The sequence below is a fragment of the Arctopsyche grandis genome, chromosome 2 (genome assembly GCF_051622035.1).
Source record: "Arctopsyche grandis isolate Sample6627 chromosome 2, ASM5162203v2, whole genome shotgun sequence".
Lineage (NCBI taxonomy): Eukaryota > Metazoa > Arthropoda > Insecta > Trichoptera > Hydropsychidae > Arctopsyche > Arctopsyche grandis.
Genome location: NC_135356.1, coordinates 20,276,398 through 20,290,590, shown reverse-complemented (window position 1 = coordinate 20,290,590; position 14,193 = coordinate 20,276,398). Strand labels below are relative to the sequence as shown.

At 34.2% G+C, this 14,193-nt stretch overlaps 2 protein-coding genes across 2 annotated transcripts in view; one reads left to right on the top strand and one right to left on the bottom strand.

The window, feature by feature from the left end:
- LOC143922310 (E3 ubiquitin-protein ligase MYCBP2-like) overlaps positions 1-14,193 on the bottom strand; it is a 67,256-nt gene that overhangs the window by 2,724 nt on the left and 50,339 nt on the right. The window contains exons 28-39 of the mRNA XM_077445536.1: positions 4,769-5,156; positions 4,497-4,679; positions 3,697-3,891; positions 3,276-3,578; positions 2,419-2,560; positions 2,258-2,334; positions 2,093-2,163; positions 1,772-1,998; positions 841-911; positions 609-762; positions 376-525; positions 18-300 (exon numbers count right to left, since the gene is read on the bottom strand). Of these exons, the coding sequence (XP_077301662.1) occupies positions 18-300; positions 376-525; positions 609-762; positions 841-911; positions 1,772-1,998; positions 2,093-2,163; positions 2,258-2,334; positions 2,419-2,560; positions 3,276-3,578; positions 3,697-3,891; positions 4,497-4,679; positions 4,769-5,156 (2,244 nt within the window). The remainder of the gene's footprint in view (positions 1-17; positions 301-375; positions 526-608; positions 763-840; positions 912-1,771; positions 1,999-2,092; positions 2,164-2,257; positions 2,335-2,418; positions 2,561-3,275; positions 3,579-3,696; positions 3,892-4,496; positions 4,680-4,768; positions 5,157-14,193) is intronic.
- LOC143922982 (uncharacterized) overlaps positions 7,085-14,193 on the top strand; it is a 31,899-nt gene continuing 24,790 nt past the window's right edge. The window contains exon 1 of the mRNA XM_077446453.1: positions 7,085-7,422. Within this exon, the coding sequence (XP_077302579.1) occupies positions 7,243-7,422 (180 nt within the window). The 5' untranslated portion in view covers positions 7,085-7,242. The remainder of the gene's footprint in view (positions 7,423-14,193) is intronic.

Below are 14,193 nucleotides of genomic sequence, written 5' to 3'. Positions count from 1 at the left end.
GAATATTGAATAAATACTTGTCGTTGTTCCTTTTCATTGACGGTGTCTGGGGTAATATTTCTGACATGGAATCCCATAATGCAAGTAAAGATCTCAATGCAGCTGGCAAAACACAAACTACATCATTTTCAGATTTCGGTAAAGAATCCTTTGAAGCAGTATTCTCTTCTTCTTTAATGACAGTTACATCGCTCACGGCCAAGTTGCTGTTCCTTTTGGAACGGGAACGATTTGCATTGGCATTGAGAGCTGACCGAGTAAGTGATTCCAAAGATGACTCTTGTATGTGAAGGTAGTATCCTGCAATCGACAAATTCAAATTTAATAATGGAAAAGTGTTATCAATGCAATCAAAAGTTCAATAAAAAAACATGCCAGCATTAGCAACTTCGACGGAATGTCTTTGAGAAACATTGGGTGGAGGATTGTTTGGAATATTTCTCGTTACCACAGGAGCTCCTTGCTTAGAGAGTGAAGGATGAAACTTCAAATAGGATGCACATGCCATAGCATCATGAACAATTCCTAGATATAATACATAATAGAATATTTAAAAACAATTATAGGCTATTAAATACATATCATATAAAATGTTTGACAATATATACCTTCATGCCATAAGAACGCAGCGAAAACTGCTCTGAAACTTTTAGCTCTACTCAAACTTATTCCAATACCCCCATTGAAATTATCTGCATCTTTTGCTGATTTATCAATGGGTATTGATGGTATACTTTCTCTTGGACAACTTTCTAACTCGATCTTTAAATTTTTAACAAAAAAAATGTTTTCAAATATGTAAAACATTTAAAAGCTTGCAATAAATGACAAATAAAGTACCTTTGCATCTGGAGAGCGTGGTTCCTCAGTGCATATTGAAGTTTTTTGCGAATCCGTACTATTCTTTGTAGCTACAAACAATCATAACATACAGAATAAAATATAAAAGAAAGCAGTACAGTGAGACAAAAAAGATATAAATAAAAATGAAAATATTGTATTCCAAGTATTATACATTGAGCACCACATGGCAATATAAAGAAAACAAAAAAGAAAAATAATAAATAATGAATGACAATGAAGATGAGGGAGTAAATCAACCACATATTTGCTTCTTCACCCTACCCCTAAAAGTACTGATAGAGTCAGCAAAAAGGTTAGGGCAATCATCCATACCATCATAAAGACGGCATATCCTTGTGATTGCATTATTAAATGATGTATTGTTATGACAAAATTGGTGGATAGAAAAGATTTGTACATCTGGTGAATCGGGCATCGACGTTAGAATTCATTTCATTCAAAACAGATATGTCAAGGAAACCATTAGTGATCTTATATAAAAGTAACAAATAAGAAACTTTTCTCCGATGAGACAAACTTATGATCTTGAAATACGAGAGTGTGTCATTATAAGTTGGTAACAATCTTACAAGACCAGTCTTATGGGATAAATGGCGTCGAAAACGCTTCTGAATTGTCTCTAAACGATCTATATGAGTTTGGTAATAAAGAGATCATATGACAGTATTATATCTACATATATGTTAATAGCTTAAAAATCTATGAATGGTCACAATATTTCTCATTTATTAAATATATTACATAGATAGGAGTTTGTGTATATACAAAAAAACATTTTTGTATATATTTTGTATATAGAAAATCCGTTTCGGACAAACGATCGTTCGAATGGAGTAGACCCAACAAAAATACATACTGATGTCTGACCAAATTATCATTTGAAAATTAATAATCAAATATGACTTACAAGTATCTTTATTAACATTTAATTCATTGGCTGCTAGCAATTGAGCATCGCTTGTATCATCTGTATAAAGATAGGAGACATCCATTGGATCATTTTCAGAGGGCAGCGATGGTTTTTTCGCCCTTCGATAATTTTCTGTATCGGAAAATTGCATACCATCATGAAGGTTCGTCATTGAATCATCAAACATCAATTTTTCGTCTACATTATCTTGATTGAATTTTCCTCTAAAAATTAGAAAACCGAATTGCATTATACGTGTAACATAAAGATATAAATGTTTACATTATGAAATTAAAAAAAAATCATTTTGTTTATTACGTGTCAGAGTTGATGGAGCTATCCTCGAGTGGAAGATATCGGTGTGGAGATGTTATCCCATACATTTTATCCTAGTGATACACAAATATAAAAACATTATAATATGTATAACTCTAAAAAAAAAGATAAATGCATATTATAAAATAAAAATGTAAGTAAACTGACCCATTTCTTTATATCACTCATCTTTTTATTTTTCAATAAATCAGACTGAGGCTCTTGCGACTGATTGTTGGTACCATCTAACAAATTAAAGATATTTTGTATACAATGTAATAAGTAATTACTTATAAACTAATGAAAAAAGTTTTAAATTCAACTCTTACTGGCATTCGAGATGAATGTGAGACAATGTGTATTTATTGGCGAGCACATAATCCAATATTCTTTACCCGGTTCCTCAAATATTTTTAGTTTTTTAATTGCAGGTTTGTCAAGCTTTCCGTATATTACACCATCGGCAGTTGACTAAAACAATGTTCACGCAATTAGATATATTATATCATCACCATCCACTGCTGGATGAAGGCTTCTCCAACACGCTTCCACTCGTCTCTGTTTTGCGCAACTTTCATCCATCTCAGCCCACACATTTTCTTAATTTCGTCTACCCATCTTCCCTGCGGTCTTCCTTTTATCCTTTTGCATTCTCTCGGGTACCATTCAAGCACTTCTTTTGTCCACCTTCCGTCCATTCTTCTAGCCACATGGCCCACCCATTGTCATTTCAATCTCTTTGCTCTATCCACTATGTCCACTACCCTTCTCATAATTCTCACCCATGTGTTCCGCTTCCTATCTTTCCTCGTTATGCCGAGCATACAGCGTTCCACACTTCCAAGTTTCACATGCATACGTCATCACTGGCAAAACGCATTGATCAAAGATCTTTTTCTTAAGGCAGAGTAGCATTTTTGATTTAAAAACAACACTCATTCGTCCAAATGAACTCCATTCTAATTTCATACGTTTCTTTATCTCTTCATCTTCACCTTAATATAAATAATTATTTACTACTTCTACTGGTTTATTATCTAATGAGATGCTATTAGGCATGCAATAACTATTGAACATTAGTTTGATCTACGTTAATTTTTAATCCTACTTTCCCTGTCCAGCTATGTTAGCTGTTGAGTGAATGACTTATATATTGTGTATTTAATAACATTCTGTATAAAATCACCATTTTTTCGATTGTTACGGTTTCTCCAGCATCAATGGTGAAGGAAACTGTAGAGGACGGTGCATGTCCGGTCCAAACATATGTTGGAAACATTATCAAGTATTCGTGCTTTGGCACCTCGGCTGTTTCTTGTGGTAATTTTTTCCAAAATGATAGTATTTTTTCGTTCGGAAAAAGAAGACTTTTGCCAATGTGATCGTTGTATTGTAAGCTCCAAGCTTCGCCTCCGTTTGTTGGTTCATCGCAATATTTCAATACTGACTCCTCGCTAAGCTGAAGCCAGAGGCCATCACCATTGATCACCTAAACAAATACATAACAATTACATACGTAAAATGTGATATGTTGTATACTGAAAATTTCAGTAAACAGTTACTAAATTGGCAAGTGTTATTTTAGCAAATAAAAATAAAATACACACCACATCATCAAATGTCAAACTTCTTCCAACAGGTATTAGTCCGATTTGTTCGCTTTGAAGCGATGGCTGAATTCGAATTCTCAAGCCTGCCGAATCGTCAGCATAAAAATTTCGAATCTTTTTGGGCCACATTGACGGTTCCTTATGTTGTTGTACGAAACCATCCAAAGGCTTTTTGACTGTGGCGATCAAGGGCTACAAATATACCAGAATTACATTTATAAGTAGAGCTATAACGTAATACATATTGAGCATATTCAAATTTTTTAACTGATCCAAGAAAATTTAGACAATTTTTACATAATATATGTATGTAAATTATAATATTATTAAAATCCTTCATACAACAATTAGTTTATGCAACACAATAAATATATGCATGTACGTTATTATAGATTACTAGTAGTTTTACTCGGCTTCTCCAGGTATTTGTAAGATAAACCGCTTAAACATGGCTAATCTAATAGTAAAAATTTTATTAAATTTATTTGAATAGTTTTATTTTATTTAAATTTATTTGAATATTCATTTGTTTTTTTATTAAATTTAACGTTACGGATTCTACCACCCAAACCTTACATACATACAAAGTCACTTTCGAAATTATATATTACATAGATGTTCATAGCAGTTTGTTGATTAGGTAATTTTTTATATTATATTAACTAAGTAATGTTCTTAATTGTCTCATATTGAAAATCGAAGCGTAATATTTATTTAAAAAAATTTTTGGAAGAGGAGTTATTTAAGACTTTTTGAATTATAAACAGGCTTGATCTGATTAATAATAAGAAAATTACCTCTTTCATTTGCCCATCAATAAAGCATTGTATTGAAAACAATCCGGGAGATTGGGGCACCCACATTCCACACAGCTTTCCGAAACCATAAACCTTGACAACTAGCAACTCCTTGGAGAGATTGCAAGAGCAACTGGTTGTTGTAGGGATTGAATGCATCTTATCATTATGGTCTTGAAATATCTAGAAAATGGTGGTTAGAAAAATATAATATTTAGAAATAAGAATAAACATAAGTATGTTTCATATGTATAAATAGGTATATGTGTTACATTTTCATGTTTTGTGTCATGTTGTTTTTCAGCACTGCACAAACTATCGGTTGATTGTGTACAGATATTGCTATTGGGAGGTGTAGCTTCATCGGTAGAGGCGAGTTCATTTTCGCAATTGGACAAAAATGGATTGGACTCTATACGAGCGATGGAAATTTTAACATTAAGATCAGAAGCATGCAACGGCTGTCCATTTTGGTCGCACACGTGGATCACGACGGGTACTTCGATTCCACAATAGAAATCCGAGTCCGGTAGTTCTATTCGACAAAGGGAGATTTCAACGTGAGGGTTCGGCTGCAGCCAACGAGCAAGTCGGGCACCGGCTGTATTACCGGAGCAGCTTATGAAGTCTTGTAGAAACACAAACTCCTTGCTGTCTGACCTGAAACAAAAAAAAACAAGATTTAATATAAATTTCATACAATTCAAACATACATACATATGTATGTATATTCATATGTAAATATATATTATTAAAAGATTGATTTTTAGTGAAAATAGTGTAAAGACTTCATATCATATCAAAATTATATTGTCATAAATCTAACACTTCATGATTACTTCGAAAAACAAAATATTGAATAAATAAAATTTAAAATTTAAAGTCATGACTCATGATATGACTTTTATATTTTATTTATAATATTAATAATATTCGACATTTAAATGTATATGATTGTGTATTTAAGTGCATCACAGATTTACCAGATGATTCAGAAACGCAGCGGAAACAAAGACTATACTCAGAGATTCTCAAACGCTTATAATAGTGGCATTTACCACATAAATTTTAGATTGATTTCACAAAAATTGGACATGAATTGATGATTTTTATGACCTTGAAATATATTACAATGTAAAGTAAAATCATTAAAACATAATAATTAAATTATTTTTAATTTTAATGAAAAAATGGGTATTTTGAGAGCCGAACTAGGCAATTACTACAATTTATAAAATTACTATATTTTAATAAGAAGTGGCCGATATATTGATTGTAATTACTAGTATCAAATCAATGGACATCTAGCCGTGGGGACGAAAATTCTGCCTCAACCTAATTAAAAAAAGTGCATATGCCAAGCAAAAAGAAACCGCGCGAAACCACCCTTTAGCCATCCCCAGTGAAAGTCTTAGAATAAAGCTAAAAAATAAAACCTCACATACTTTTTACGGGTGACCGTCTTTAAAAAATCGAAAATGTTCGTTTACCATACATACATATGAAAAATGGTTAGTATATATATATATATATATATATATATATATATATATATATATATATATATATATATATATATATATATATACATATATATATATATATATATATATATATATATATATATATATATATATATATACATATATATCAGTGGCGTGCGGTAAAACTCTATCTCCCCCCATCGTACATCATCATTTAATTTGCGCGAGCAGGATACAAGAGGAACGAGAGGAACAGGCTTTTCCTCCAGTATCCTGCGCGCGCACATTAAACAAGGCTGTATGACAAAAAGAGAGATAGTTTCACCACATGTCACTGATATATATTGTTGCGTAGGGGTGGGTGGAGGATCCAAGTAAAAGGCCAAAGTCGTTTCACAGCATTTAAAAGTCGTTGGACATTTTGGCGCGAACGAGAGATCATGTGATTAGCGCTCGTAAGCCATCGGTCCACGAGCGCCACACACCTAATCTCTACGTTACAATATTTTTATTCAAAACTAGCTGAACCCCGGCATGCGTTGCAATGCCATAATAACGCATGCAATTCCAGTTCCCGTTCCCGTTCCCATTTGTCGGAAAAACGCAGGTAGCGAACACATTTGAAATTATTGCGTTGCAATGACACTCATTCCCGTTTTTCCCGTTTCCGTTCCCGTTTTTTTTCACAGTAATCTTCCCGGATACGCACACAACAAATCCTGAAAGTTTCATCGTAATCGGTTCAGTGGTTTAGCAGCCTATTTAAGACACACACACACACAGACATTCATTTTTATATATATAGATAATAATTTTATATACAAATTATTCGATCTTTTGACTTTCGGTGCCGAGAGGTAGACCCGTAGATAAAGTTGTGGGTTGCCACATTTGCCACAGTGCGCGTTATTTTAGTAATATTGTCGTGGCTCGCAAAACCAAAAATTTAACGTTAAGAAGCGCGTTTGAAAAGGGATCGTATAAAAATGTTGTCGGACGAAAGAGCGAAGGAAAATATACATAGAAGAGTGTTGTAATAAACTAATAAGTAGTACAATAAAAAGAGTGAACATTCGCACCGCACCACACTTGTAGAAGCACAGAGTCGGCATACGGTGGGAGAGAGAGTATAGTATGTTTGTATGCGCGAGCCCAGTATGCCTCGTTCTTAAAGAGGAGTGTGTTTGTGTGTTCGCATAGCAATGCGACTGTGGGGTAAACGCGAGGGCGGAGTCCCATCATCGGCGCTATGAGCCGCAGACATGGGGGGCAGAGTCGCGTTCCTGGTGGTCATTATGGCGGCCACCCTCTGGCCTACATCATTCACGGCCAACATCAACTGTTTCCCAGAATCCCAGGAAAAAAGTCTCCCAGAACATTGCCTTTGCCACAATCATTCGGCCAATTGGTTCACCGTCACCTGCACTTTCAAAGGACAAAGGGTGAGTACTATCGAAAATAGACGAACCTTTCTTTGCTTTCGGATATGTACGTAATTACATTGTCTCTAATTATCTCGTTCGATTTTATGTCGAGTTAAAATAGGATAACTTTTGATTTTCATCTGAAATGAATCTATTCATAATGTCTTTATTTTAAATCTTTCAAAAATAGGGCTACCAAATATCGATCGGAAAACTTTGAATTAAGATAAAGTTTTAGATAGGTTAAAATATTATCAATACGAAAAAAATAATAACAAAAAAAAAATACCGGAGCGGAGACTAATTAATATATTTTTGACTTCTATATAAAGTTCGCTTGATAATTAATTATAAGTATTTTAAAGCAATTAAAAAATTACAATAAATTAGAAAAAAACATCACTTTTGCCACAGCAATACTTTGATTTTGTTTTTTAAATGCTTTTTATTATTACGAAACTATGTATGTTCACAATACATCTTATATCTATATTAATAGCTACTGATCTACTGATCATTTTCTATTTTACAATTTTAATTTAATTTTGTTAGTAATCATAGTATTATATTATACTAATGTTAGTGTACAGCATAATAGGAAAAAAAGCTCAATAACCTATTTACAATGTCACAGCAATACTATATTTTGAGTTAAATACTGCAAAAGTCAAAAATCTATAAAAATTGCGCTTTTTTTAACACGTATATGTCATAAACGAGAATAAGCAAGCAAAGATTATTGTCATATTCGATTTTAGTGGGTCAAACTTAGTATAGATTAAAAAAATCTTAATAACGTAGAAAAAACGTAATTTTTTGTTGCTCAGTGTTATCAATCCGGAGGTCAAAAAAAAAGTTCGTATCAAAAATATTTTGCCTTTTTTTAGATAAAAAATATATTGGGTTTATTATAAATAGCTACTGATCATTTTTAAAAGCTTTTACTACACATTATTTTTCTTGTTAGTATTTATAGTATTATTTTATTTCCATATACGAAAAGTATCAAAAAAAAATTTGAAATCCCTATTCAGAAGGCAAATCGTACAAAACGATTTATGAAATGCATACATAGTAATTTGGTATGAAGATGTTGAAATTCTATAAATAAATATACAGACGTGTTTCCAAAAGGTCGACTTTGTCTAAAATATTATGTATATCCATTTTAAAAATTACTTTTTAAGGTCCTTCAATTTTATATTTTTTGTACGAAATTGCAATTGTGAAAATGATTTCTTTCATATAAGATTTCAATTAAGACTTTCATATGAGAAATTTCGCCAATGGGCGGCATATATAAATGCATATACATATGTAGTCTAGGGACGTCACTGATCCCAAATCATTATCTTAATAGCAATACAAAGTACCAAATCCTTGAACCGTAGTTATCTTCAGATGTGTGTCCTGTTTACTTTGACTTTCTATCTATTGAGCACATTCAACTAGGCAATGAACGGAACACTTGTTATACATATTTACATATCATTATCGATCCACTTTAAAGACACAGTTGTATAATAATGCCACAGAGTTAGTTAACTTCGGAATAAACGATTAATTTAAATACATTTTGATACATACCTATTTTTGGTATATTATACGTGTTGTGTGCTTATAATGTGCAGTTGCAAATGCATGTGTACATCTTTATATATGTATATATACAAATGGGGTATGATAAGGATAACCCGGGTCAAACTGTTAAGTATATGTACATATGTATGTAATAGCTTATTCGTACGATTTTTTATTTATTTAATTTTAAACGTGAAACAACACAATTTCGCAATGGATTTTATCATACATATATATGTAATAGGGTTATTATCGACGAATAACCCAAAACCGGATTCCCTACTCAAAATCATCATGGCACCCAATTACAGTGGTCTCCAAACTGGGGCGCCGATGAACGATGATAAATTCAAAATTGAAACTTATACTTTGAATTGTTGGTATGTATATTTATTTCCATTTATTCAATTGCGAATGTGTTATCAAAAGCTACCGTGTGTTGCAAACGTTCTACTGTTAGTACGCTTTTCAATTTCGATTGTTTGCTGCCAACCTAGGGCAACTTTTTGATTGCTCATCATCAACGAAGACAGTTTTATGTCGGCGAGACGATTGCAATTGCATCAGTGGGCGAATGCAACGGTCATCTGGGTACATACTGGGCCTGTTCGTTCATTCGTCTCCATTAAAACAGTAAACGTGCGACGAATGTCAACTAGGAGGAGACCAATTGAACGGATGTGACTTGGCACTTGGGATGCGGGTTCGATATGGGGTGTGCAGTACAATCACCCCTATGATGTATAGAAAGGGTTGGGGTAAAATCGAATACTGCTCACGGCATCCATTCAAAGGACGCGCTAGTTTCCACAACTCTGAGAGCGTACTACGCTGAGTTTGTAGTCGTAAGTTATACTTGGTCTGCTCTAGGAAGAGACTTAGACCCGGGCCACACCGTGCAACTTTGTCGACCGACTAGTTGTGACCGAAATGTGAGCGACAAAGTTGTCGGGTGCAAAGTTGTAAATGCACTGTCTGGTCGCCCCCAACCAAGTCGCACAGTGTGGTCCGGCTCTTAGGGCGAAAACACACTGAGTAGTAAGGGACGCCACGTCCTTCTTTTTTTGCTTCAGCTTCCCGCTGTGACCGTAAACAATGAGTGTTCCCCAAACCGACTTCGGGTGTACTTACACATGCAGAATGCATGTGTTTGGGAGGTCGCGTGTGTGCATATTCATATGCAATCGACAAGTTTTTCCTATATTTCTTCAAATATAGAATTCACTGTTATCGATCACTGTCAAGCTAGGATAAAATATCACCGAAAACATTCCAGGGGGTAATTTTTGGAATTGTGTACACGTCCCACTCTGTGTTTTCGCCCTTAGGAAAAACGTACATGCTATCTCCCTCGGTAATTGGACTATTCGTCACATTGGGGTGGTCACAAAGACAATTTTTGCCATGAAAATCGCGAATACACAATATTTGGCACTCAAGTTCTCGTTACTATGATAGTTATCGTTAGTATGATGGACTTTTCGGCTGCCAGATGTTCCGTTATAGAGATTTTAGTGACTTTGTGACGAGTAATTTGTGACCAGTAATCACCTAACCATCTCTCTCACCGCCTCTCGACCAATAGCATTTCGTGCAGACAGTAGAACATTTGTACGCGCGAAATGCTATTGGTCGAAAGGCGGTGAGGAAGATAGCATGTATGTACATACGTTTTTTCCTTATACATCTCTTCCTACACCGGATGGACAACATATAATAGTCATTAGTGGCCTGATTTACGCATTCGTGCACTTAATATACACCAGTTAAGAAACGGGGAGGGGATGGGGTTTCTCTCTGAGCATACATTTTATATATGTATATATGGACAATCATTTCCTTATTGATATATGATACTGTTGTTTATTGGTTCAATTGCACCGTGTAACGTGTAGTTGACGATCGCTGATTTGTGTGTAATTGAGGTTCAATACGAACGGTGTAGGTATTTAATAAAAGTAAATTCTCGAAGCATGATTGACCTAAAGTGGTCAATGTCCGGTTTCGTCGTGCAACGTGCCTACAACTTCAACACTTATCTTGTTCTATTATCTTTGTAAATTTGTATGTATGCTGCAAGAATCGGAAACTGATTTTCAACTTATGGAGTATATCTTTTATTATTAGAATTAGTACTCGGTGAGCTTGGAATTTAGCACCTTCTGGTGCCTCCTAATCTACGTACGCTGACCATACATACATACGTCCTTTATTTAATTGCTCTGTTGTTTAGATTTGTTTATTTTCTTTAATTGTCCTTTATATAAACGCAACCACCAAGCCAGCCAGCAGCATGGCTTGGTGGTTGCGTTTATGTTAAGCACCGAGAGTTCGCCGGATTCGATCCCGCGCTAATTTTTAATACTGCTGGTTAGACGGATATTTGTGACTCGATCGTTTCCTATTAGAATTTGCCAATTTATCTGATTTCATTGTTGAAACAGTTCCTCCATCAAATTGAGAAACCGATTTTGATTTCTGTACAAGTTTAAATCCATAGATATCTCTATGGATTAATTAATAGTTAATTTCGAGTTTTTAAGCATCTAGAAATTCACCGATTTCGGTTTACCTGTTAGGCCTTCCTCAGACAAAAATTTCATGGAAATCGAAGTACATACATATGTATTTTAATAAGTCTTCTTACGAGAAATCCCTCTCTGACGAAGATCAAGGAAAGCTATTTTTACTACAAGCTTTTTATTATTAGTTTTATTTCTAGTCAGTTCCTCAGATATACTTGATGAAGTTTCGTGCATTAAAAGTTCATGTCACAAATGAAAGGATCGAAGAATGGCGACAAAATGATAAGCCCTGCCAACATAGGTGGGTTTTAAGTTTTGAATATTTCACAGATGAAAAAGTTCCTTTCAGAAACATTTTTAAAATCGTTGGATTTTCCTTATGTCTCCTTAGATTAAATGCCCCCAATTTAACGATTATTTTCTTTAGTGATTTCCACATATATTGATGACCAACTCGAGCAAAATGGTTTGAAAAGTTTGAAAACGATCGGATAAGAACCCAAATTTCTTCTGACTAGAAATCGTAAGTGAAAGTAAGAAGAGGCTAGTAATAGTAAAAAGCGTAGCACCCTCGGATAACATACAAATACCTCTTGACGCTTTTTGTGGAATTATATTGCGTTAGTTCTTCTTGGGCATCTTTGAAAGTTTTGATGTCTCAAAAGTGCGGCTTTCTTGAATAAATTTATCCGTATGAACAATGTTCAGTGTGAGCAATTTTCGTATAAGTGATGTTCCTGTGAGAGATCGTCTCGTGAGCAAAGATCACCGAACCCTACTCTATTCATTTCATATCAGTCGAATGATCAACCGGACGAGTATCTTTAGTAATTCTCAGCCACGGTCCTAAATTTCTATTCTTCCTTTAGCCGTTGCGCACCTCGCATACCTATTATTGAGAAAGTGGCCATTCTACACACGTACGTACAAAATATAACTCCACATAAGGACAAAGTCGGCTAGTATGACGCATATATACATACATACATAGATATAAGCAAGTGTATTTATTGTTGCACGAATAATTTCATTATGATGCAAGTACCCAAAGGCACCCAAGGCGACCCAGGTAAGACGTGACCGCTCGCCACAATTCACATTAGACAAGGACGCAAATAATTGGGGGGATTTGAAGAGATTGAAGAGAGAGGACTTGAGTTGGCCACCTGGACATTGAGATTCACTCCCGTGACGAATAAACAGTCGCGCGAAGTAAATTTAGTGAATCATTGGGCTCGTTTTGGCTCATGAACAGTTGTTTGACCGACTGGATCAGGGTCGGCACTCCTGACCTGCAAGGTGCATGCACCCTGTTCAAGGTCGCTCGCTCTCGAGTCTTTCAGATCTGTGGTTTGTTGGTCTCTCTTTTGACTGATCAAAGTAAATTCACATACGAGTTCGCTCTCATCTGCTTCATAGTTTTGAAACACCTTTTTGTCAAGTTGAGTAATTTATTTTTTCCGCTTACCTACGTAATTATGGCAAGAGTCAGCGATTGGCTAATTTTGTCATAATTACACATCCACATGCACAGTTGGAAAAAAATAGTTATTATTGAAAATTATGGGCATTACTAAATTAAACTAAATCAACTTTTCTGAATAAAACATTATGAAGAAATGAAGTTTAAATAAAATTTATTTTCAGTTCATATGAAGTACGTTTGAGAATAATTTAAGCTGTTTTCCTCGTTTAAGTTACTTAAAATTATTCACTAAAAAAAAAGCATGTGATTAAAGTAGATAAATTTATATTTGAGCTCTTAGTTAGTTTTTAAGCTACAAAACAGTCAGTAACTTTTACGAAATTCAGTAATAATAGTGTACTACATATGTATGTATTTATATACAGAACCGTGTGAAGAAAAAGTTAGGCACGGGGCAAAGCTTTAATTTAGCTCCCCTCTCCTCCGTAAAAAAAATCATATTTAAATTAAAATAAAATTAAAAAACAGTAATAAGTGTACTATTTATTCCATTTTAAGCGAAAATTGTGGAGCGTGATTATTTATCTTTCTTGCCCACAAGGAGGCAGAATCTAATTCTAATTAAATCTAAGAATTGTGTTACCCAAATATCTGGCTTATCAGCAATTTATACTATGACTCTATTTCCTACTATTTTCATGAATTTGTCGCAATCATTAAAAATCCCTCCCTCCATGTACGGCTCTGACTATGTACGTATGCATGTATGTGGATAAAAATTAATGCTAGTAGTAACAATTAAATCTTTTTGTTTTTAATAGCTCTTGATAAATGGGTAAGATAGTCAAGTAATCGTTATTTGAAAATATAAAAATGATAATCCATTTATCGATTTATCATTATCTTTCGCAAATTCGAGTTTATACCATATCGAATTTGCTGATATTATAAAATGCTACCCAATCTATAAAATGTATGTATGTATTCCTCGAAATACATAGCAGTATATCAAATTTATCCAAAAATGTCATGATATTGTATAAACATAATTGTTTATCGATGTTTGTAATTGTCCAGGAAAGCGCATTAGGGTTTACCTGTTAGGTCTTCCTGGTATAAAAAATAAAATTGATCATACAAATCAAACAGAGCTACTGACGGTTGTTTTTAAATATCTATAACGATTTCCCCTAACCAATCATACTACGGATATAACAATAGATTGTATGTTGAATGATACTTCAATGACAATTATGG